The 22,679-nt window shown below is 49.3% G+C and overlaps 1 protein-coding gene across 1 annotated transcript; it reads left to right on the top strand.

Annotated features, from left to right (window-relative positions):
• The first annotated feature begins 1,718 nt into the window (after nt 1–1,718).
• Nucleotides 1,719–22,450, top strand: MYO1A (myosin IA). The gene is made up of 27 exons (XM_054718940.1): nt 1,719–1,832; nt 1,932–2,047; nt 2,289–2,383; nt 2,588–2,692; nt 2,909–2,955; nt 3,096–3,159; nt 3,365–3,463; nt 5,270–5,373; nt 5,500–5,647; nt 6,093–6,211; nt 6,291–6,377; nt 7,723–7,788; nt 7,932–8,036; nt 9,829–9,891; nt 10,058–10,258; nt 10,406–10,632; nt 10,966–11,166; nt 11,344–11,440; nt 11,904–12,053; nt 12,162–12,230; nt 12,648–12,722; nt 18,129–18,263; nt 20,728–20,834; nt 21,207–21,339; nt 21,428–21,580; nt 21,743–21,870; nt 22,154–22,450. Exons 1-27 carry the CDS (start codon nt 1,719–1,721, stop codon nt 22,275–22,277), a joined length of 3,132 nt encoding a protein of 1,043 aa, XP_054574915.1. The 3' UTR covers nt 22,278–22,450.
• The last annotated feature ends 229 nt before the right edge of the window (nt 22,451–22,679 follow it).

A 22,679-nucleotide genomic window follows, 5' to 3' on the forward strand; every position in this document is an offset into this window, starting at 1 on the left:
ACTACAGGTGCTTTCTTGTTACTACTGTTTCCCTTCTGGGCTTCAGGCCTGTGAAGGGTTAAGCGAACCACACCCTCAGCAGGAACAGCCTCGGACTTTGTGCTGAGCAGCCGTCTCTGGCTTCTGGCTTGACCGACACAAGGAGCCCTGGCTGGAGGAGGCAGCACAGGCAAGGTCAGAACGGTGGACACGGGCAAGAGGAGGGCAGCTTCTTTCCTGGCCTCTCCAACACCATGGACAGCTCCTGTTAACAGAGGCACCTCTCCACCTTTGGGGCGGGCATCCTATGCCCCCTTCCTGTCGACTAGGGGTTTCGTCCACCATTCTCCAAGGAACAGTGAAGTTACACCCTAGTTCCAGTGTTGGGTGAGTCTAGCCTTGACCTGTCACTGCTCCTCCTTTGGGTATGGTGGTACCCACCTTGGGCTGGCTTCCTTTTCCCCTGTCTTACCTTCAACCTGTCATATTTCCACTTGCCTCAAATCCAAATTAAAACAAGATGCCTTCTTCCAGCCCTGCTTCAGCTTCTCACCCTTCCCTGTCAAGTTACTTAACCACTTGTGTTCAAAGTGACAATTGCCTTCTTTTCCTGGAGCTTGGGGAAAGCAGAGTGAAGGAAGAAGGCAGCTGTATCCCCTTCTTGCTCAAACTTTCATTCCTGCTTTCTTCCCCTCCCCCACGCAGGTTCAGCTATGCAGGAGAGGAGGAGGATATGGCTCCTTTATTCCTGTGGGGAGTGGCATTGACCATTGTACAGATAATTCTGTTCTGTACCAGGCCACCCCACCTAGTCAGTCCCACAGGAAAAACTGAGGAGGGCTGGGCTTCCTCCTTAGGGGACACTTACTGCGTGCCTACTGCTGGGACCGAGGCAGTGGGCCCAGGCTCCCTGCTTCTCCCACTCTGCTCCTCCTTCTTCATTTCCTACTAAAAAGCTGGATGTGTCCCCCAAGGACAAAGTCTAGGCCAGGTTATAGGAATTCATGTGAAAACTGGAAATAGAAAAATAGGGACAGAAGTGTAGGCACATCCACAGGTCCTGAAAGCTACTAGTTTGTTGGGGGAAAAAAAGCTCACTTTGATTTTCTTTGGGGTATTCCAGTCTTTTATGGAGGAACTCCCAACTCCGTCCTCAAACTCTTCACCTCATCTGGTCCCCATTTAAAAAATGAATTTCACTGTAGCAATGAGAGGGGAGCAGATTCCTTTGGAAGAACCTTTGAAATGGGTGTGGGTGGGTTGGGTGACTGAAACAGGGGCTGTGGGAGGTAGGGAGTTGAGGAGAACTGGGACAGTGATCAGGGAGTTTAGACCCTGGCCAGGGCCTCCGTGCAGGGAGGAGAGAGCTTCTGGTGCCTGGCTGTGGGCAAAGCTTTGCTTATCTTGTCCTCCCAACCCCTCTCTTACAAGCACAGATGTGCTTCCCCAGGTGCTACCTGTGATCCTTCCTTACCCTGGTGGTCAGAGGCAGGTGGTCCTGTCCCATCCCTGCCCCGTCCCTACCAACCCTGACGCAGGGGGCAAAGGATCCCCCACCTCCTCCCACAATTAACGTGGGCTAGTCTAGAGGCCTCTTCCAGGCCAAGGACTCGCTCTGGGGCTGGAACTGGGAGAAGAAGGCTCTCGTCCTTTCTGCCTTGTTCCTCTCAGTTACGGGTCTCTAAAGCTGAGCAGACATCAACAAAGCTCCCCTCTTACCCCAGGATCAGCTCCTCAACATGACTCTCCGGGAAGGTTCCATAGGGGTGGAGGATCTCGTGCTCCTGGAACCCCTGGAGGAAGAGTCTATGCTCAAGAACCTCCAGCTGCGCTATGAGAACAAAGAGATTTATGTGAGTACATGTGGGCGCCCCTGACGGTGGTGGCCAGAGAGTCCACGTGCTCCCATTCCTCCCCCCACTCCTTTCCTTCACCTTCCTCCCCGGCTGCAGACCTACATTGGGAACGTGTTGGTTTCCGTGAATCCCTACCAACAGCTGCCCATCTATGGCCCAGAGTTCATCGCCAAATACCAGGAATGTACCTTCTATGAGCTGAAGCCCCATATGTGAGTAGAGAGACCAAGGGAAGGTGACAATGACCCTGATGAGGAGACATCCTAATTTCTTCTCTCTTTCCTCCTAGAGGAGGCCTCTAGCTGCCCCTCTGCCCCTGGCCCTCTGGAGCCCCCTTCCTAGCCTGCCACTTCCTTAGAATTAGAGGGTGGATGACTTGGAGGCTGGGGATCGAGAGAATGTGGTGTCTTGGACTGACCCCATATTAGCCATTACCTCCTTCCTCCTCCCAAGCTATGCACTGGCAAACATGGCATACCAGTCACTGAAGTTCCGGGACCGAGACCAGTGCATCCTCATCACGGGGGAGAGTGGAGCCGGGAAGACGGGTGAGGCGCCTGCTGGGAAAGCTGTGGGATCACCTCTGGAACTAACCCTTTGTCTCTCCCAGCCAGGTGTAGCCTTGCCCCTGCCGCTCCCCCACCCCCAAAATTCCCTCTTGGTTTTACTGACTCTGAAGGCTCTGAGGTGCTGGGACGAGAGAAGATACGGAGGGTGGTGTGGAGATCCATGTGAGGGTTTTTCTTGCACAGAGGCTAGTAAGCTGGTGATGTCTTATGTGGCGGCCGTCTGCGGGAAAGGGGAGCAGGTGAACTCTGTGAAGGAGCAACTGCTTCAGTCAAACCCAGTGCTGGAGGGTGAGAATGCTGGGCTCTGCCCTCTGTACCCCTCACCCAGCCAACCCCAGAGTCACTCAGCCCTAGTCACTTTCCCATTGTTCCAAAACCGCTGTCCTCATTCAGCCTGAGAAATCTGAGATTGGCACAATGACTGGAAGACCTTCCTCCTTTTCCTTCTCGAGAGTCCCTCTTCTCCCCTCAGCCACCTCACTGCCCCTCTCCTCATCTCTGCAGCTTTTGGCAATGCCAAGACCATCCGCAACAACAACTCCTCTCGATTTGTGAGTGAACATCTCAGTCTGGGAGGAGAGGGTGTGGAGGCTTGAGAGGGAAGAATGTGCCACAGACCCTTCCTGGATAGGGTGGTGACAAGAGAAGGAAGCAAAGTCTGTCTCCCTCTCTCTCTCTCTGGCCCCTGAAGGGAAAATACATGGATATTGAGTTTGACTTCAAGGGATCCCCCCTCGGTGGCGTCATCACAAACTGTACGTGTCTCCCCATTCTGCTTACCGCCTCTGTCTTCCACCTACCCCACGGTGTCCCTTTCTGCTAATCTGCTACTGTGGGTAGAAGGAATATTAGACTACCCGACGTCCTAACCACTAGGGATGTCCGGGATGAGGGCAGAATTAGAGGGAAGCTGAGGTATCTCCCAGATCTGCAAAACATTCTTTTCTAATTTTCTGCCAGATCTGCTGGAGAAATCCCGAGTGGTGAAGCAGCTCAAAGGAGAAAGGAACTTCCACATCTTCTATCAGCTGCTGGCCGGAGCAGATGCACAGCTGCTGAGTATGTGCCTGCCCCAAACATCCCCAGCCGCCATCAGTCCCCTCCGGGTCCCCGCAGCCTCTTCCTTGAGCCCCTCTGATTCCTCCTTCCGCATTCCTCATCTGTTCTCACCCACCATTGTATCACTGCTTGTATTCCTCTGTCCTGCTGTTCCTCTTTCCCTGAGCAGGCTTCAAAAATGGAACTCTCATTTCCATCTATCATCTTTTCCTAACTTCAGCTGAAGGGATGTTACTGATAGTTCAGCAGGAAATTCAGCAGGATGTTGAACCTTCACTGAGCTTCCGTTGAAGTTGTCCTTGGTCTACATCTGTTTCACCCAGGACCCTGTCCTTGATTTCCTCTTCTTAGACAGTTCCACCTAGGTTTCATTCATTCATTCAGCAGACATCTCTTGAGCACCTACTATGATCGAACACTGTGCTAACCTTTAGGGGTGTGGAGTTGAGTAAGACATGGATCCTGTCCCTGAAGAACTTAGTCTCCTAGGGATGGCAGATGTGTGAACAGATACACTGCGATACAGTATGGTCAGTGCCAGTAGGCCTTGCAGATGTGCATAGGAGCAGAAGGAATAGGGCAAGCTGCCTTGTCCCGAGGAAGAGCCCATCCCAGCTTGAATGTTGTACTGGCATCACTACAGGTTCCAGTGAGACCAAAGGCCCTGTCAGTCTGCCCTCTAGCTGAGAGCACTGTGGGTATCTGCTCCCTTTGGTTTCGGATTATTCTGTTTTGGACTTGTACCTATTTCCTTTTTTCCTCTGGCAGATCTATGGTTTAGGTGCCCCCACAGGTCTGATCTCCCTCCTGGCTTAATAGTCTTGGTTGTGTTCCATTTGTCTGAATCATAGGCACCAGTGTCTTGTTCTGGTTCTGTCACTCGTTGGTTTAAATTGAGACCAGGCAGGCCCTCCCCAGTGTCAACATCCCAGGGCCTTTCTGACTCATTCTGTGTTCAGACGTTCCTCTTTAGTACACTTTGGTTTTAAAATTGTGTCTTGGGAGAAGCTTCCATTAAATTTTAGTTTGAGAGATACTCACTGAATCTCAGATCATTTGAATTAGAGATCATTGATATCCCTAAAGTTCCATGATTAACCCACTCCTTCCCATCTCTGGTAAATAGCTTTGACCATTCCCTTGGTTCATTTATTAAAAAGAACAAAGTTCCTGCATGCCAAAAGTTCCAGGTATACAGATTATGAAGGTGAAAAACACAGTCCCAACACACAAGATGTTTATTTGTGGGGAGAAAACATAACTTAGCCCACGTGATAGGGGCTGGGATAGAGACTCACCACAGGGGAACACAAGAGAGCCATTTGACTCAGCCCCACCACACCAGAGAACCCTTCCAGAAGAGGGATCAGGGTTGGGAACATAGTACTTGACACTTTGTCAGTGTTTATGAACAAATAACGAATGCACCAGCAAGGCTGAGTGGGGGGTATGTGCTTATCCTTCCTTCCTCAGAGACTGAGACCAGAGCAGTGTAGAGGATTGGTTTGTTTGTCTTTATTGTTCAGAACCCTGAGGATGGGGAGAAGAATAAAATGAAGCTTTTCTTTTATAAAAGTTGGGAGAAAACCCCAATAATTATAAACACCTAAACCCTGAATACCACTTAAAAATTTAGTGTAGTATAGGAATTAATGATCCCAAAATAAAGGAGGCAAGGGAAGAAACTAAAAAAAAAAAAAAAGGCTTCTTTGAGTAAATGAATGAACCCACCGAGGGCTAGGGCTGTGAGGGTCAAGGCTGGAGAGCCTGCGTACTAACCCTTTCCCCAAACACTGGCCCTCCTAGAGGCCCTGAAGCTCGAGCGGGATACAAGTGGCTATGCCTATCTGAACCGAGAAGTGTCCAGAGTGGATGGCATGGACGACGCCTCCAACTTCAAGTCTGTGCAGGTGGGTGCCCAGGATAGGAGAGGCTTGGGCTCTTAGGCCATCCCCTGCGCCCAGGCTCTGGCTTTGAGGAGGGAGGCATTGGACTGGCACCACAGTTTAACTTCTGATTTCTGCTTGCTCCCTAAGAGTGCAATGACTGTGATTGGGTTCTCCGAGGAGGAGATTCGATGGGTGCTAGAGGTGACAGCCCTGGTGCTGAAGCTGGGGAATGTGGAGCTGTCAGACGAATTCCAGGCCAATGGGATATCAGCAAGTGGCATCTCTGATGGGAGAGGTCTGCACCCCCCTGCTGAAGTCCCACCCAGCTCCCCAAATCTCCTGCTGTTCTTCCACCATCTCTAGTATAACTAACTTCACTCTAATTTAGTTCCACTCAGCCTGCTCCTGAGTTCTTCCCCAAACATACTCATTAAGAACTCCCAGTCAGGCACATTGGAATGAGGTTTTGAAGTTTGGTAGACATAGGTTCTGAGCCCTTTCCGAGTCTCACCTATTTCAGGAGATTTTCATATTAAAGTAGATAATGCATGAAAAGTTCCCAGATCTCCCCTTTCTCCACCTCCCCAGAGCTTCTTCAAGGCCATGTTCTGAACTGGATGCAAGGGCTGCTCCAGCAGGGCCCAAGGACACCAGCCTCCCAGCAACTTCACTTATCTGCTTCCTCCCTCCCCTGGGAGAAAGCCCCTCTCAGGCCATGTTGTATTTCCTCGTCATCCTAGGTGTTCTGGAGATTGGGGAAATGATGGGTTTGGATTCAAAGGAACTAGAGAGAGCTTTGTGCTCAAGGACCATGGCGACTGCTAAAGAAAAGGTGGTCACTGCACTGAATGTTGTTCAGGTAAGGGGCCCTATGGGAGGGCCTGATTCTGATTCTGTTCTGTGGCTGCCACACTAACCAGCTTGGCCTTGCCCTGTAGGCTCAGTATGCCCGGGATGCCCTGGCTAAGAACATCTACAGCCGTCTCTTCAACTGGATAGTGAATCGAATCAATGAGAGTATCAAGGTGAGAGATCGCCCTCTTCCCTCAATACTCTACCGCCCTCACTTCTCCTACCCTGGTCACCAGCCCTGTACCATGGATTCTGAGATGAACAGAGTAAGAACAATGAGGAATTGTACAGTGTCTTCCAATAGTGTGTGACTGTGGAAACATCACTGGCTTTTTGACTATCTGGATACACCCTTACCAGCGTGTGGCCTTTCAATTTCACAAAGATTCTGAACCTCAGTTTCCTGATTTGGAAAATGGGACATTAATGCCTACCTGCTTCACAGGTTTAGTGAGGATGAGATAAAATTGTGTATATGGTTATTATAACTAACAGTTTTACTCCTAGGTATATATCCAAGCAAATTGAAAACCAGTTTATATGAATGTTCAAAGAGGCATTATTCTTAATAACCAAAAGTGGAAACAACCCAAACGTCCATCAACTGATAAATGAATAAATAAGTACAATGTGGTATATTTATACAATGGGATATTATTTGGCCATGAAAAGGAATGACATACTGGTACATAATCAACATGGATGAACTTTGAAAACATGTTGAGTGAAAGAAGCCAGACATAAAAGGCCACATTTTGAATGACTCCATTTATATGAAATGCCCAGAATAGGCAAATCCATAGACATGGGATGTAAATAGTGGTTATCAGGGACTGGTGGTGGGAGGGAGGACTGGGGAGTGACTGCTAATGGTTATGGGCACACGATTTCTTTTGGGGGGATGGTGAATGCTCTGGAATTAGGTGGTGATGGTTGTACACTTTCTGAATATACATTAAAGCCCACCAACTTGTATACCTTTAAAGGGTACATTTTCTGGTATGTGAATTAAATAAAAATAGAACTATTATTTAAAGATTATGTACATGAAAGTGCCATCCATTTAGAAGCTATTACTGCAGGGTAGTGGGGTAAAATGGGATTTGACTCTAGGTTTGGTAAATGCTTAGCTCTTTTGAAATTTGATTTTTTAAATCAGTAAAATGGGAATAATCACTCCTTTTAGGTTTATGATATAATTAATGAAATAAGAATATAGATTTTTTAAATAAAATGCTCAACAAATTAAGAGAGTTATTTCCTGAGAGGATTTCAATGTCTTTCTACCTTACACCATGGGAGCACTGTCCTGGAATCTATTTACATCTTCCTTTGCCTCCTTTCCACCCTCTTTGCTTGTCCTCCAGCATATAGAAGAGAAAGGAGAATAAAATCACAATTCCTGTCCAGCTTGGTCAAGCTCACTTGAGTTCTGTTTGCCCCTTGCTCCAATCACCTCTATCATCACATCCACTGTAGAAGGGCCCATCCTCAGACTTATCTTTTCCTCCTCTTCAGGTGGGCATTGGGGAGAAGAAGAAGGTAATGGGGGTCCTGGATATCTATGGCTTTGAAATATTAGAGGTAAGACAACTTTTCCCAACCGCAGTACCCTAGGGTTAGAGGCGGATGGGCTCAAAGGGGATGTGAGAGAGGGGAGGTAGGGCTGAGAGGAAGGAAGTATCTTGGGCTGAGCTGGTCTCTCTAATCTGTGTGCCTTCCCTTAGGACAATAGCTTTGAGCAATTTGTGATCAACTACTGCAATGAGAAGCTACAGCAGGTGTTCATAGAGCTAACACTGAAAGAGGAGCAAGAGGAATATAAGAAAGAGGTAAACTAAGCCTTCTCCCCACCTCCTCTCTCTTAAATGACTTCTAGGCACATGCCAGGTCTTTCTTTTTCCTTGATCACAATTTCTTCTCAATTGTTCCCCCGTGGGAACCCGGAGGACAAAAAGTTTTCCCTGCACAGCTGAACATTCCAGCATTACCAAGAAGCCCTAATCTTCTGCTCTCCATCCCTCCCCCAGTTCCCCATACTCTAAGCCAGGCCAGGAAGCGGGTGGCTTGATAGAAGGGTGTGTGTGTGTGAGGAGGAGTCATGACAAGAGTGAAGTGACAGCTGTGCTTGGCCTATGGCACACTGTGAGCCACATTTAGAAGGGACTTTTCTCCCGGGCTTGGCACCCAACCACATCCCTTTCTGTGCTCTTCTCAAACTCCTCAGAATCCTCCGTCTCCTCCAGGCTCTGATGTTGCCTTCCCTTCTTGTAGCACGCTGACCCCAGATTTTCTCACCAGAAGTGCCCGTGGCTCAGGATTTCCACACTCCAGCCCCTATTCAGCGGTTCTCTAGGACTAGGTGTCAGACAGCTCTCTGATTGAGTTAATTCCCTCCAAAGTGTGAGTGCTGAGTCTCACTCATCAAGGTCCTCCCAGGGATGCTCCCTGTGAGCTCTCAGGAATCTGTTGTGGCAGAACTTCAGGCACTGTGATAACAATGTACAGTGAAGCTTTTAAAATTATTTGGATGTTTTTATTTAAAATTTTTATTTATTGAGTTTTGGAGAAAGGGAGAGGGAGAGAGAGAGAAATGCTAAAGGAAGGGGGACAAGGTAGAGAGGTCAATTTGTTGTTCCACTTACTTATGCATTTGTTGGTTGTTTCTTGTATGTTCCCTGATCGGGGATTGAACCTGCGACCTGGAGGTATCGGGATGAGGCTCTAACCAACTGAACTATCAGGCCAGGGCTTATATTAAATTTTCAAATGATCAAGTAGATAATATATTCCTGTACTTCAAAATTCAAAAAGCTTAAAAGGTGTATAAAGAAAGGCCTCTCTCCCACCCTGTCCCCAGCCTCCTCAATTTCCTTCCCATCTATAGGCAGTGAATACATCCTCTTCTACACCTTGCTTTCATAATTTAACAAGAGATCTTTCTGTATCGGTCTATTAAAGATGCTATAATAAATACCATAATTCATTTAATCACTCAGGGAAGACATTTTTGGAATGAAGTGGGAGGGCAACTTAATTCCACTCTGCATTCCCTGAAGACCTGTGAGGGAGTGGGGAGAGAGAAGCTTGTTCCCCAGTCACACCTGCGAATGGCCTGAACATCTGGCCCTGGGTGGTATCAGGAGGTATCCTGCCTGCAGGCCTGATGCCCAGCAAATCCCTAAAGCACAGAAAGCTTTGTTGCTTGATGATAAACTCACATACGTGCTTTGCTTCTGTAGTTGGTTGCCAGAGTGGTGTGGCCCTTTGCTCTTCCATATACTCAAGGATCCCCACCCCCAGAGCTGGGTAATCTCTACCCAATCTTTACCTAGCAGCTTGCACTTCCCTCTCTACCCTACAGCACCTACAGGGCTCTCTACATTGATTTCCCCTCACTGCTGCTCTGGGTCTTCCCATGTATCCCTCTACCCACACCACAAATTCTCCACGAACCTTGGAGGAATGGGGACACAGATAGAAACCATACCTAGGACCCCTCTGAACTATGGGGCATTCTGATGGTCCTTTGTGGGATAGGTGAAAGGGAGCCTGGGTCTGGTGGGGTCTTTGGAGACTTGTCTTAGACCTGCTCCCTGTAATTTTTCCACCTCCCCCTGCTAGGGCATACCATGGAAGAAGGTGGACTACTTTGATAATGGCATTATCTGTAACCTTATTGAGCATGTGAGTTATCCTTCTCTTATCTTTGGGACCTTCCCCTGGACATCCATCCCCCTTTCCTCACCCCACTTGGCAAGGGTGGTAAAAAGGGCAAAGGGTGAGTAGACAGAGGATCTGGACATCCTAGAGGACCAGGTCTAGGTTGGGCTGATATTGTTCCCCTGGCCAGAATCAGCGAGGTATCCTGGCCATGCTGGACGAGGAGTGCCTGCGGCCTGGAGTGGTCAGTGATTCCACTTTCCTAGCAAAGCTGAACCAGCTCTTCTCCAAGCATGGTTACTACGAGAGCAAAGTCACTCAGAACGCCCAGCGCCAGTATGACCACACCATGGGTCTCAGCTGCTTCCGCATCTGCCACTATGCGGGCAAGGTGATATGGCGGGGCCGGAGGGTCAAGGCTAGGGCCTGCGCACAGGCTGAAGGCAACGGGGAAGGAATTGGGAGGATCCGCAACTGGGAGGGCCAAGTGCTGGGACAAGGTCATGGGCTCTCCAGACCAATAGATGTTCTTCTACAGGTGACATATAACGTGAACAGCTTCATTGACAAGAATAACGACCTACTCTTCCGGGACTTGTCCCAGGCCATGTGGAAGGCCAAGCACCCACTCCTTCGGTCCTTGTTCCCTGAAGGTGATCCTAAGCAGGCATCTCTCAAACGCCCCCCAACTGCTGGGGCCCAGTTTAAGAGTTCTGTGGCCATACTCATGAAGAACCTATATTCCAAGAACCCCAACTATATCAGGTGACATACTGGGCACATAGGGAAACATGCTACATACATCTGCATGCTGTAGAACATGTCAGGGGGGAGGTGACTTTGGAATGAGAGTATCAGAGACCCTTTTCTGAGGGAAAACAGAGCCTGATGAGCTGTGAGAGTCCTGTAGCAGGGAGAGCATTAGATTTGGGTGGGGACCATACTAATGAGTGAAACTGGAAAGGCCAGTGTGACCACTTCCTCTGAAATATTTCACCTAAGGGTAATGTGTGCAGAATTGGGGTGTAGAGACCAGGATGGGTCACACTGGCAAAGGTGAAGCCTCTGAAGCCTGGACTTGGCTCTCCCTCCCACCAGGTGTATAAAGCCCAATGAGCATCAACAGCGAGGTCAGTTCTCCTGGGAGCTGGTGGCAACCCAGGCCCGGTACCTGGGACTGCTGGAGAATGTGCGTGTGCGCCGGGCGGGCTATGCCTTCCGCCAGGGGTACAGGCCCTTCCTGGAAAGGTACCGATTGCTGAGCCGGAGCACTTGGCCTCGCTGGAATGGGGGAGACCGGTAAGACTCAGTGGGGAGTGGAGAAGGCAGTGCAGGGAACACTGTGGGAGAAGAGACAATGAAGTCTTCTTGTTCAAGCCCTGAACTCTTCTCCCAGAGCGGAAGGGATTGCGGGAGGGGTGGAGAGGCCCCTCCCCTGGGTTGCCCCCTGGCAGCCTTCCCCATTTGCTCTCGTAGGGAGGGGGTGGAGAAGATCCTGGGGGAGCTGAGCACCTGCACCTCAGAGGAGATGACCTTTGGGAAGACAAAAATCTTCATTAAAAGCCCCAAGACTGTGAGTTGGAGAGTGCACCTGTATTCGGTGGGGGCGGAAGAGTTGGAAACCTCATCTGCATGAGAGGCTGGGTGGGGAAAGGAGCATCTATAACCTGGAACGGATAGTGGATGAGGAGGTCTCCTCTCTGCGGGACTGTTCCTTGGGTTCCCGCCCTGACTGAGAGCCCTGGAATCAGGTGTGCTTGCAGGGCCCCCTCTGAGTGCCTCCACTTGAAGCAGGACTCCTTGTGGGTCTGGGTAATGTGTCTGAGTTTCCAAATCCTAGCATAGTAGCGGCTACAGAGTTAGTGTTTAGTAGAAGCTTGTTAACATGAATTAGTAAATAAATGAATGAACTCAGAGGACAAAGGAATGATCAAATAAAACACTGGCTGGGAAGCCTCTGGTACTGTGGGGTGCAGGAAGAGAGAGCACTGTTCCCCTAGGCCAGCTTCTCCGTTCCCCCTTTCACCGCTCCGCAGCTTTTCTACCTGGAGGAGCAGAGACGCCTTAGAATCCAGCAGCTGGCCACACTCATACAGAAGATCTACCGAGGCTGGCGCTGCCGCACCCACTACCAGCAGATGCGCAAGAGTCAGATCCTCATTTCCTCTTGGTTTCGGGGCACCATGGTACCAGTAACCCCCAAAGTCCCATCCCCTCACTCTACTAGGAGAGTGGAAAATGGGAGGGTGGTTCAGGAGGTAGGCCTTTTCTAACAGGCCCATTATTTCCTACAGCAAAAGAAGCGCTATGGAAAGATAAAGGCGTCAGCATTATTGATCCAGGCTTTTGTGAGAGGATGGAAGGTAATGGAAAAGGGGAGAGGGGATCCCTCTCCACATGTGGTTCCTTTTGAACCACATGTGGTTCCATTGTCCCAGCTGCTGGGGGGATGGAGGAGCAGGAAGCAAGTCCTACTTGAACCTCGGACATACCTCTGTGCAATGGCGTGTCTGTGTCTGGGTATTTCTGGGGCTGCTCCATGTGTGTCTGGGAGTGTGGCTGCATGCTGAGAAGATTTGTACATATGTGTGGCTCTGCCTTCTGCTTTGAGTGTCCTCATTGCCAGCTTATCTGACTACTTTCTCCAGCTGTAGTCTCAGCTCTCTATTTTGCTCTGTTCTTTGTGTGGTTGAAAAGAGTAGAACCGCTTCTAGGTCTACGCTCTGTCTTCTAGGTCTAACTATCTTTATTCTGGCTCCTTTCTTGTATGTCCCTGCCAGGCCCGCAAGGATTACCGAAAATACTTCCGGTCAGGGGCTGCTCTCACCTTGTCAAGTTTCATCTACAAGAGCCTTGTAAGTGGTGGGTGTTGAGGGTGGGAGTGGGGGTTTGAGGATGGAGGGACAGGTTTGAAAGAGAAAGATGTGAGGTTTGAGAAGAAGTGACTCAAAGCTTCCCCCCCAAGAGCTTCCTTAACCTGCTTGTCTCAGGGCCCAGGAGCAGAATCACAGCACATTTGAGAGTGGGCAGGGTAGGCAACCTTGTGGTAGAAAGGGGTCCCAGCACACCCACAAAGAGACGACTGGATGGTCTACAGCAGGTGAGGAGCTGAGCCTCATTGAAGACAGAGTGAGGACACATAGAGTTAACGAATCTATTTTAGAGTTGGAGTGAAGGTGACGGAATTATATTTTCCTTCTATCTCTTCTGAAACTATAGCAGTTGAGTCTGAAATTAAGCCTCAGGAAGGATCTTAATTGTGGAGGTCTCAGGTCAGAGTGGACAGGAAGAAGCCAGGACCAGGCCTGGACATTCAGACTATGGGCAGTTTCCAGTGAGAGGAAAACAAGGACAGAGAAGGGGGTAGAAAGCAGTGGTGCTGCTAAGACATGTCAGAAGGAAACCAGACAGGGAGGGAGTAGCACTTCCCGGGAAACCTTGGGGAAGGCCAGAGGGTAGGAGGAGGAGCAGAGGTCTGAGGCAGAGGGCTGCGGTAAATTGAAACTGCCCTCCACTGATTTGATTTTTTTTTTCTTTATACATTTTATTGATTTTTCACAGAGAGGAAGAGAGATAGAAACATCAATCAGCTGCCTCCTGCACACTCCCCACTGGGTATGTGCCCACAACCAAGGCACATGCCCCTGACCAGGATCGAACCTGGGACCCTTGAGTCCTCAGGCCAACGCTCTATCCACTAAGCCAAACCGGTCAGGGCCACTGATTTGATTTTTGGAGGAATAGGGGCTCTGAGGCTCTCCATTACCTCCCTGAACATTCATCCTGTCCTCCTCCCCCTCCTCAGGGAAGCTCCATTTTCCTAGGCCGCCTCAGCCCGTCTCTCCTCAGCTGGCTCCACCGTGTCTGCCTCTCAGAGTTCCTGCTCTTTTACTGCGTAACTGCATTCCTGAGACCTGTCATCTGGTTTTGCTCTTATCTCATGACTTGCCCCTCTTCCATCTTTTCTTTCTTTCTTTTTTCTCATTCTTTTATTTTTTATTTATTTATTTTTTATTTTTCTTCTTCCACCTCTTCTTTCACCTGTATGTTTTCAGGTACCTACTAAATATCACCTCAGGAGCTGCTGGGTTTAGATGAGAACTTCACTAACTCAGATCCCTAAGAAGAATGCATGCAGAGCCACTAGGCATGGACTCCTCCAGTGTTTCTGACTAGTCTATATTTTGCAATTGCCTTGCCTATAACTAATACTAATACTAGCATAATACCTACTATTATTTGAACACTTAACTATGCACTAAGTTCTTTACATGCATTAACTCTAATGTGATAACAACCCTGAGAAGTAAGCCATTTATAGGTTAAAAACTAAGGCCCAGAGAGGCCTAATAACTTCTTAGGAGTCCCACGGTTGGTAAATGGTAGAGCTGGGATCCAAACTATTTGACTCCAGAGTTTTAATCACTGCCTAAAACTGCCTGTCCCCTTCCCCCAATAGAGGCCTGTGCGACCAGGCATACATGGCCCTCAGTAGACCTGGGGATGGAGGGCTACATAGGGAAAGGCAGAACTTTCTAGATCTAGGAAAAAAAAGAAAACCCTCAGAGGCTCCACATCAATTGGAACATGGGGGATTGTTTAGGAATGTTTACTGAGGTGAATCAAACCAGACCCAGGACCAGAGACTCCAGGGTGATGAGATCAAGCTCATTAGGTCTTTGTAGTGGAAGATACAAAAAGCTTGGTTGGATAGCTCCTTGAGCAATATGCTGTGTGCTGTGCATTTTTCTATTTTAATTTTTTAAACTTAATGTCTTAGTAAAAAGTTTTCATAAAAATGCCAAAAAGTTGGCCCTGGCCTATGTGGCTCAGTGGTTAGAATGTCGGCCTGTGGACTGAAGGGTCACAGGTTCAATTCCGGTCAAGGGCATATGCCTGGATTGCTGGTTTGTCCACTGGCCCCAGTTGGGTGTATGCAGGAGGCAACCAATTGATGTGTCTCTCACATCGATGTTTCTTTCTCTCTCTCTCTCTCTCTCTCTCCCCCTCTCCCCATCTCTCTAAAAAATCGATGGGAAAAAAAGTATCCTCCAGTGAGGAATAACAACAACAACAAAATTCCAAAAATTTGAAGTGCTCAAGATCAAGTCATTTTCTCTACCTTCAATAATTCTATCCCATAAATGAAAAGGGTGTTGAGTGCTCCCTGAAATATAAAGACTCACGAGTTCTGGTTCTAGATTGGGGGAGATTTAAAACAGTCAGATGCCATAAGTGAAACTTGACTGGATCCGAAACAGGAAAAATAAAAACAAAGCTGAAAAGGACATTTAAAAAAAATATGTATTTTTATTTATTTCAGAGAGGAAGGGAGAGAGGGAGAAAGAGAAACATCAATGATGAGAGAGAATCATTGATCAGCTGCCTCCTGCACACCCCACACTGGGGATCAAGCCTGCAACTTGGGCATGTGCCCTGACTGGGAATCGAACCAGGATCTCCTGGTTCATAGGTCGACACTCAACCACTGAGCCAAGCCAACCAGGCTGAAAAGGACATTTTTAGTATATAAAAGACATGAGGAGAAATTTGAGTGCGTTGCTGTTGGATGAGTAAGTCTAATCAATGTTAATTTTCTTAGGTATAGTGATGGAATTGTGATTGTGTAAGTAAATGTCCCAGTTCTAGGGAGATGCATGCTTAAGTTTTAGGGGAAAATGTTATGATATCTGTAACCTACTTTAGGATAATGTGACATGAAGATTTGTATATATCAGTGATGGCGAACCTATGACACGCGTGTCAGCACTGACACGCGTAGCCATTTCTGATGACACGTGGCCGCTGAGGTGGCCGCACGCCGAGGATGAAACATTTGCAGCTCCTGAGGATGAAACATTTGCGAAATAATGTTTTTTCCTCAAAGTGACACACTACCGAGTTATGCTCAGTTTTTTGGCGAAGTTTGACATATCAAGCTCAAAAGGTTGCCCATCACTGGTATATATGTATATGTATATGCATCTCTGTGTATGCGGGGGCATATGTTAGAGAGAGAATGCAGATAGGGCAAGATGTTAACATTATCAATTGGTAAATTTAGGTGAGGGGTATACAGTATACAGATGTTCATTGTAATGTTTTCTTCAGCTTCTATGCACGTTTAAAATTTTTCAAAATAAGAAAATATATTAAATTAAAAAAAATTTTTTGCCCTAGCTGGTTTGGCTCAATGGATAGAGCATTGGCCTGCAAACTGAGGGGTCCCAGGTTCGATTCCAGCCAAGGGCACATGCCTGGGTTGCAGGCTCGATCCCCACTGGGGTCATGCTGGAGGCAGCCGATCAGTGATTCTCTCTTATCATTGATGTTTCTCTCTCTCCCTCTCCCTTCCTCTCCGTGGAAAACCAATAAAATATATTTAAAAAATGTTTTTAAGTCAGGCCCTAGCTGGTTTGGCTCAGTGGATAGAGCGTCAGCCTGCCGACTGAAGGGTCCCGGGTTTGATTCTGTCAAAGGCACAGCCCCAGGTTGTTGCAGGCTCAATCCCCAGTAGGGGTCCTGCAGGAGGCAGCCGGTCAATGGTTCTCTCTCCTCATTGATGTTTCTATCTCTCTCCCTCTCCCTTCCTCTCTGAAATCAATCCTATATAATAAAGAGCTAATATGCAAATGGTTATCATGCCCTCGCTCCCTTGCACTGGAACTGCTCAGACACTCAACACTGGGGAGAAAGGAATGGGGACCAGCCAGGCTGTGGACCGGGAGAGGGACAAGCCTCCCCCCGCCCCGCAGTCCTGGGCGCCTGCGGCTGCAGCCTGGGCAAAGCCACCCACCCACAGTCCCCTACGGCTGCAGCTGGCCCCAGCAAAGCCGACCCAGGTCCTGGGTGCCTGCGGCCGGCCAGAGGGAGGAAAGCTCGGGTCCCAGGTGCCTGCGACTGGCCGGAGGAGGGAATGCTGGGTCCTGGGTGCGGGGCAAGGCAGAGGTGGTTAGGGGCGATCAGGCAGGCAGGGGAGCAGTTAGGGGTGATCAGTCAGGCAGAGGTGGTTAGGGGCGATCTGGCAGGCAGGCAAAGGGGTTAGGGGTGATCAGGCAGGCAGGCAGGCGAGTGGTTAGGAGCCAGCGGTCCTGGGTTGCGAGAGGCAGTTGGACATCCCCCGAGGGTTCCTGGATTGGAAAGGGTGCAGACCGGGCTGAGGGCCCCTCCCCCTTGTGCACGAATTTCGTGCACCGGGCCTCTAGTAAAAATATATTTAAGAAGCCCTAGCTGGATTGGCTCAGTGGATAGAGTGTCGGCCTGGGGACTGAAGGGTCCCAGGTTCGATTCCCGTCAAGGGCACATGCTCAGGTTGTTGGCTCGATCCCCAGTGGGGGGCGTGCAGGAGGCAGCCGGTCGATGATTCTCTCTCATCATTGATGTTTCTATCTCTCTCCCTGAAATCAATAAAAATATGTTTTAAAAAATATTAAGTCAGGTTATGTCACTCTTCCCCTTTAAGTCCTCTAGTTCTATTTCACTCCAAATGAAGGCCTCTGTCCTCACCACAGTCAACAAGGCCCGTCAGGATCTGTCCTTGACCAACCATCTCTCTGATCTTCTCTCCTTTTACTGAATTTAATTCAGTCACTCTGGCTTTCTTTGTGTTTCTGGAATATACTACCACTCATTCCTGTCTCGGGCCCGCTTTTTTTGCATCACAGCATATGTAATGAACTGGCATTACATTATATGTGTTTATTTGCTGTGAGAGGCCTCCTTCCCCACCCCCAGTAGAATGTAACCTCAGGGAGTATAAAGACTTTGCTGTGTTCACTGCTGTGTCTCCATACCTAGAACAGTGCCAGGAACAGAGCAGACACTCAATAAATGTTGAATGGGGGAAAAACTCAAGACCTGGAGACTAACTCCCGAGGACTCACTGTCTAAAGAGATTTCCATGCAAGTAACATTAGCACGAAAACAGAAGTATAGACAGAGTACTAGGGGGCTCCAAAGAAAAGAGGGCTCCCCTGGGCCAGGGGATCGGGAGGTTGGAACGGCATCTGAAAGGATGGGTAGAATCTGGGCTGGCAGTGTTGAGCTGAGAGCAGCATGAACTAAGGCACAGAGTGGCAATGCGTGGGCTGGGCAAAGGGCGCGGCGAGGAGTCCTCTCTGGTTGGTGTGCCAGGGTCATGCAGGGGGTCCTGTGACGAGGTGGGCTCTAAGTAAAATACTTTGAATACCAGGTTGAGGTGTTGCCTGTCCGGGGCCTGTCTTCTCATCATTGCACTCTCAATTCCCCTGCTTCCAATCCAGGCACAGAAATTCCTGCTGGGGCTGAAGAACAATTTGCCATCTACCAGTATCTTGGACAAAAAGTGGCCAGCAGCCCCTTATAAGTGCTTCACCACAGCCAATCAGGAGCTGCAGCGGCTCTACCACCAGTGGAAGGTGAGGGAGGCCCAGGCACCTCTCTTCCCATGTGTCTTTTTTATTTTCTCCCTCTGATTTTTCTCTTCTTTTCCCTCTCCCACTCCTTTTCTCTTTAAAAACAATTGTGGCCCAGCTGGTGTGGTTCAGTGGTTGAGCTTCGATCTATGCACCAGGAGGTTACAGTTTGATTCCCAGTCAGGGCACATGCCCGGACTATGAGCTTGATCCCCAGTAAGGGGTGTGCAGGAGGCAGCCAATCCATGATTCTCTCTCATCAAGGGAGATGTTTCTATCTCCCTTTCCTTTCCTCTCTGAAATCAATAAAAATATCTTTTTTAAAGATCATGGTCACCCTGGCCGGTGTGGCTCAGTTTGTTGAGCATCATCCTGTGCACTGAAAGGTCACTGGTTTGATTCTGGTTGGGACACATACTCAGGTTGCAGGCTCCATCCCCAGTCAGGGTGCATGTGGGAGGCAGCAGATCGATGTTTCTCTCTCACATCGATGTTTCTCTCTCTCTCTCTCCCCGCCTCTCCCTTCCTTTCTAAAATCAATAGAAACATATTTTTTTAAACGTGGTAAAATATGCATAACAAAATTTACCATTTCAATCATGTTGAAGTATATATACAGTTTGGTGGTATTTGAACACATTCACATTGTTGTGCAGTCATCACCACATCCATCTCCGTACTATTTTCATCATCCCAAACTGAAACTCTGTACTGAGTTAGCAATAACTCCCATTTCCCCCTCCCCGAGCTTACTCTAGGAATTTGACTAGAGTCATACAGTGCTTAATGGGAATGCGTTCTGAGAAATGCATTGTTAGGCGATTTTGTTGTGTGAACATCATAGAGTGCACTCACACAAACCTCAGTGGTATAGCCTACTACATACCTAGGCTATATGGTACAGCCTATTGCTCCCAGCTACAGTTCATACAGCATGTTACTGCACAAAACAACATGAGATTAAATCAAGCACACGAGAAAATGATGCAATCAAGAGACGCAATGAACACGAGATATATGAGGTTGCTGCTGTCGTAATGTGGCATACTGTTTATAGCAAACTTTAAAAATATATATATTTTTATTGATTTCAGAGAGAAGGGGAGAGGGAGAGAGAGGTAGAAACATCAATGATGAGAGAGAATCATGGATTGGCTGCCTCCTGCACACCCCCTACTGGGGATCACGCCCACAACCCAGGAATGTGCCCTTGACTGGAATCGAACCCAGGACCCTTCTGTCGACAGGCTGACGCTCTATCCACTGAGCCAAACCAGTGAGGGCTAGCAAACTTTTTTAATATACGTAGCGTGCTCTCTAAAATAGCAATTAAAAGTATAATATAGTAAATACATAAACCAGTAACATAATCGTCGTTTATTACCATTATTAAGTATTATGTACATAGTTGTATGTGCTATACTTTTATACAACTTACAGTGCAGTAGGTTTGTTCACACTAGCATCACCACACACATGAGTAATGCATGTGCTATGATGTTCCCATGGCTACATTGTCACAAGATGATAGTAATTTTTCAGCTCCATTTTAATCTTACTAGAGGCCCGGTGTATGAAAATTCGTGCACTTGGGAGGGGGGGTGTCCCTCAGCCCGGCCTGTGGCCTCTGGTAGTCCAGGACCCCTTCAAGGATGTCCACCTGCCGGCTTAGGCCCACTCCCCGGGGGATCAGGCCTAAGCTGGCAGTCAGACTCCCTCTGGCAGCCTGGGAGCACTTGGGGGAGGTCTGACTGCGGCTTAGGCCTGCTACCTGTAAGCCACAGTCAGACATCCTTAGCACTGCTGTGGAGGCGGGAGAGGCTCCCACCAACGCCACTGCGCTTGCAGCTGTTAGCCTAGCTTGTGGCTGAGCGGAGCTCCTCCTGTGGGAGCACACTGATCACCAGGGGACAGCTCCCGTGTTGAGCATCTGCCCCCTGGTGGTCAGTGTGCGTCATAGCAACCGGTCGTTCTGGTCGTTCCATAGTTAGGGTCAATTTGCATATTACCCTTTTATTATATAGGATAGGACCACCATGGCACATGCAGTTCGTCATTGACTGAAATGTCACTATGTGGCACCCAACTGTATTTTAGGTACCTCATATAAGTGGAATCATACAATATTTGTTCTTTTGTGTCTGGCTTATTTCACTTAGCACAGTGTTCTATTCAGGACATGCTTATTGAGCACCTTGTCTGGGACTGGGCCTGTGCTGGGCATACAGCCCTCAGTGGGTTTATATTCTATTATTTCCACCCCTCCCCAGCAACCCTCAGTCCCCATTGTCCTCCCCAATGCATCTCCAGCCTCTCCCCTCTCTGAAGTGTCTAGTGCCTGTTCTTTTCCCTCTGTCCTCTTCTCCAGTGTCTGTCCCTCTCCTTCCACATCTCAGTGTCCCACCCTCCCTTCCCAGCCCTGCCCCCTTCCTTCATGATCATAGCTTCTGCTCCAACCCACTCACAGTGCAAGAAGTTCCGGGACCAGCTGTCCCCAAAGCAGGTAGAGGTCCTGAGGGAGAAGCTCTGCGCCAGTGAGCTGTTCAAGGGCAAGAAGGCTGCATACCCCCCGAGGTGAGAGCCTCAGACCCTGCAGTCAGTTTCTTCAAGTGCAGGTGGACAGAGCAGTGGGTCTCAAATTCCAAGGTGCACCTGAATCACCAGGCAAGCTTGATAACACCCAGATTGCCGCCCCCCACCCACTCAGAGTTTCTGATTCTGCAGGTCTGGGTGGGGGCCTAAGAATTTGCCTTTCTAACAGTTTCCAGGGGATACGGATGTTGGTCCTGGACCCTGCTCTGAGGATCCCTGAGATAGTGGATATGGTGGTGGATGGGGGAAGGGGCACTGGAGGACTAAGATGGGAATGCAGTGCGGGGAGGTGCAGGGCCCTGGGGTCCATGCCAAGGGCTTTGTCTCCATTGCATGCTTCTTATGTGTTCTCAGTGTTCCCATTCCCTTCCACGGTGACTATATTGGGCTGCGAGGGAACCCCAAGCTGCAGAAGCTGACAAGCGGGGAGGAAGGGCCCGTTCTGATGGCAGAGACTGTGAGGAAGGTCAATCGTGGCAACGGCAAGGTGAAGGCCGCATCCTGAATGCCTCCCCACAGCTGGAAGGGTGGGGGCTGACCCCATCTTTCCTCACCCTTTCCTGTTCTGTCCCTAGACTTCCTCTCGAATTCTACTCCTGACCAAGGGGCATGTGATTCTCACAGACACCAAGAAGTCCCAGGCCAAAACTGTCATTGGGCTGGAGAGTGTGGCCGGGGTGTCAGTCACCAGCTTCAAGGATGGGCTTTTTGGCTTGCATCTGAGCGAGGTATCAGCTGGGTGGGGGCAGGTCTCATCCTGGAGAAGGGAGTGGGCATCACAGGGCTGGGGTGGGCTGGAGGTGATGGGGCCCCAACCTCTTCCTCTGGGCCTTGGATATCTCCTGAGGAGAAAAAGTGAACCCCTTCCCTGCTATTTTTTCCTTCCTAAGATATCATCTGTGGGTTCCAAGGGGGACTTCCTGTTGGTGAGCGAGCATGTGGTTGAACTGCTGACCAAAATGTACCGAGCTGTGCTGGACACCACGCAGAGGCAGCTTCCAGTCACCGTGGCTGAGCAGTAAGGCCCTGAGCTGGGCTGAGGGGCAGATTGGCAGATGATGAAGCTGTTGGTCATTGTGACCGGGAAATTCATAGGGTCAGAAGCAAAGCAACTGTGTCAGGGCAGGGCTTGGAGGAGCTTCTTAGTCACCGCACCCGAGTCTCTGGAGTCTTAAGTTTTCTGACCTGGGCTGGGGGGAGGGGGTTGTATTTGCCTTAAGAAGGGAAGGGGGAACCATCATAAAAATATGGGCATAGGGGATGGGGGCACTAGCTTTGTCTTTTGTCTCTTCCCCCTCTAGGTTCTCAGTGAGATTCAAGGAGAGCAATGTGACTGTCAAGGTCATCCAGGGGCCGACGGGTAATGGGAATGGCAAGCTCAGCTGCAAGAAGAAGGGGAGTCACGGTCTGGAAGTGACTGTATAGTGAGGAGGTGGGACCGCACAGAGAGAGGGCAGGTCCTCCCTCTTGGACCAGCCCCAGCCCCAGGTCCTCCCTCTTGGACCAGCCCCAGTGTGAACAAACCTACCACCCACCTTTGTGGGAGGATCTCATCTCTAACACTCTGATCAGGGGTGGTGCTTGGAGCCTGAAGACCCTTGAAGAGGACCTTTCTTCTCCCAGACCATCCCAGTCCTTTCTCCAAACTCCCACCCTCAGCCTCTCTGCCCACTAATAAAACAAGTGACTTCCCAAAGGTGTGGTCAGCGTGGGTGAGTTGCTGTTCCCATCTTCTCACTGGCATGTACTGAGACCCTCCCCCCCTCTGCCCTCTCCCCCTCCCCTTCCTCAAGCTCCTTGGAGCAGCTAACGCAGATAATAAGAATG

Source organism: Eptesicus fuscus, chromosome 7 (genome assembly GCF_027574615.1).
Source record: "Eptesicus fuscus isolate TK198812 chromosome 7, DD_ASM_mEF_20220401, whole genome shotgun sequence".
NCBI lineage: Eukaryota > Metazoa > Chordata > Mammalia > Chiroptera > Vespertilionidae > Eptesicus > Eptesicus fuscus.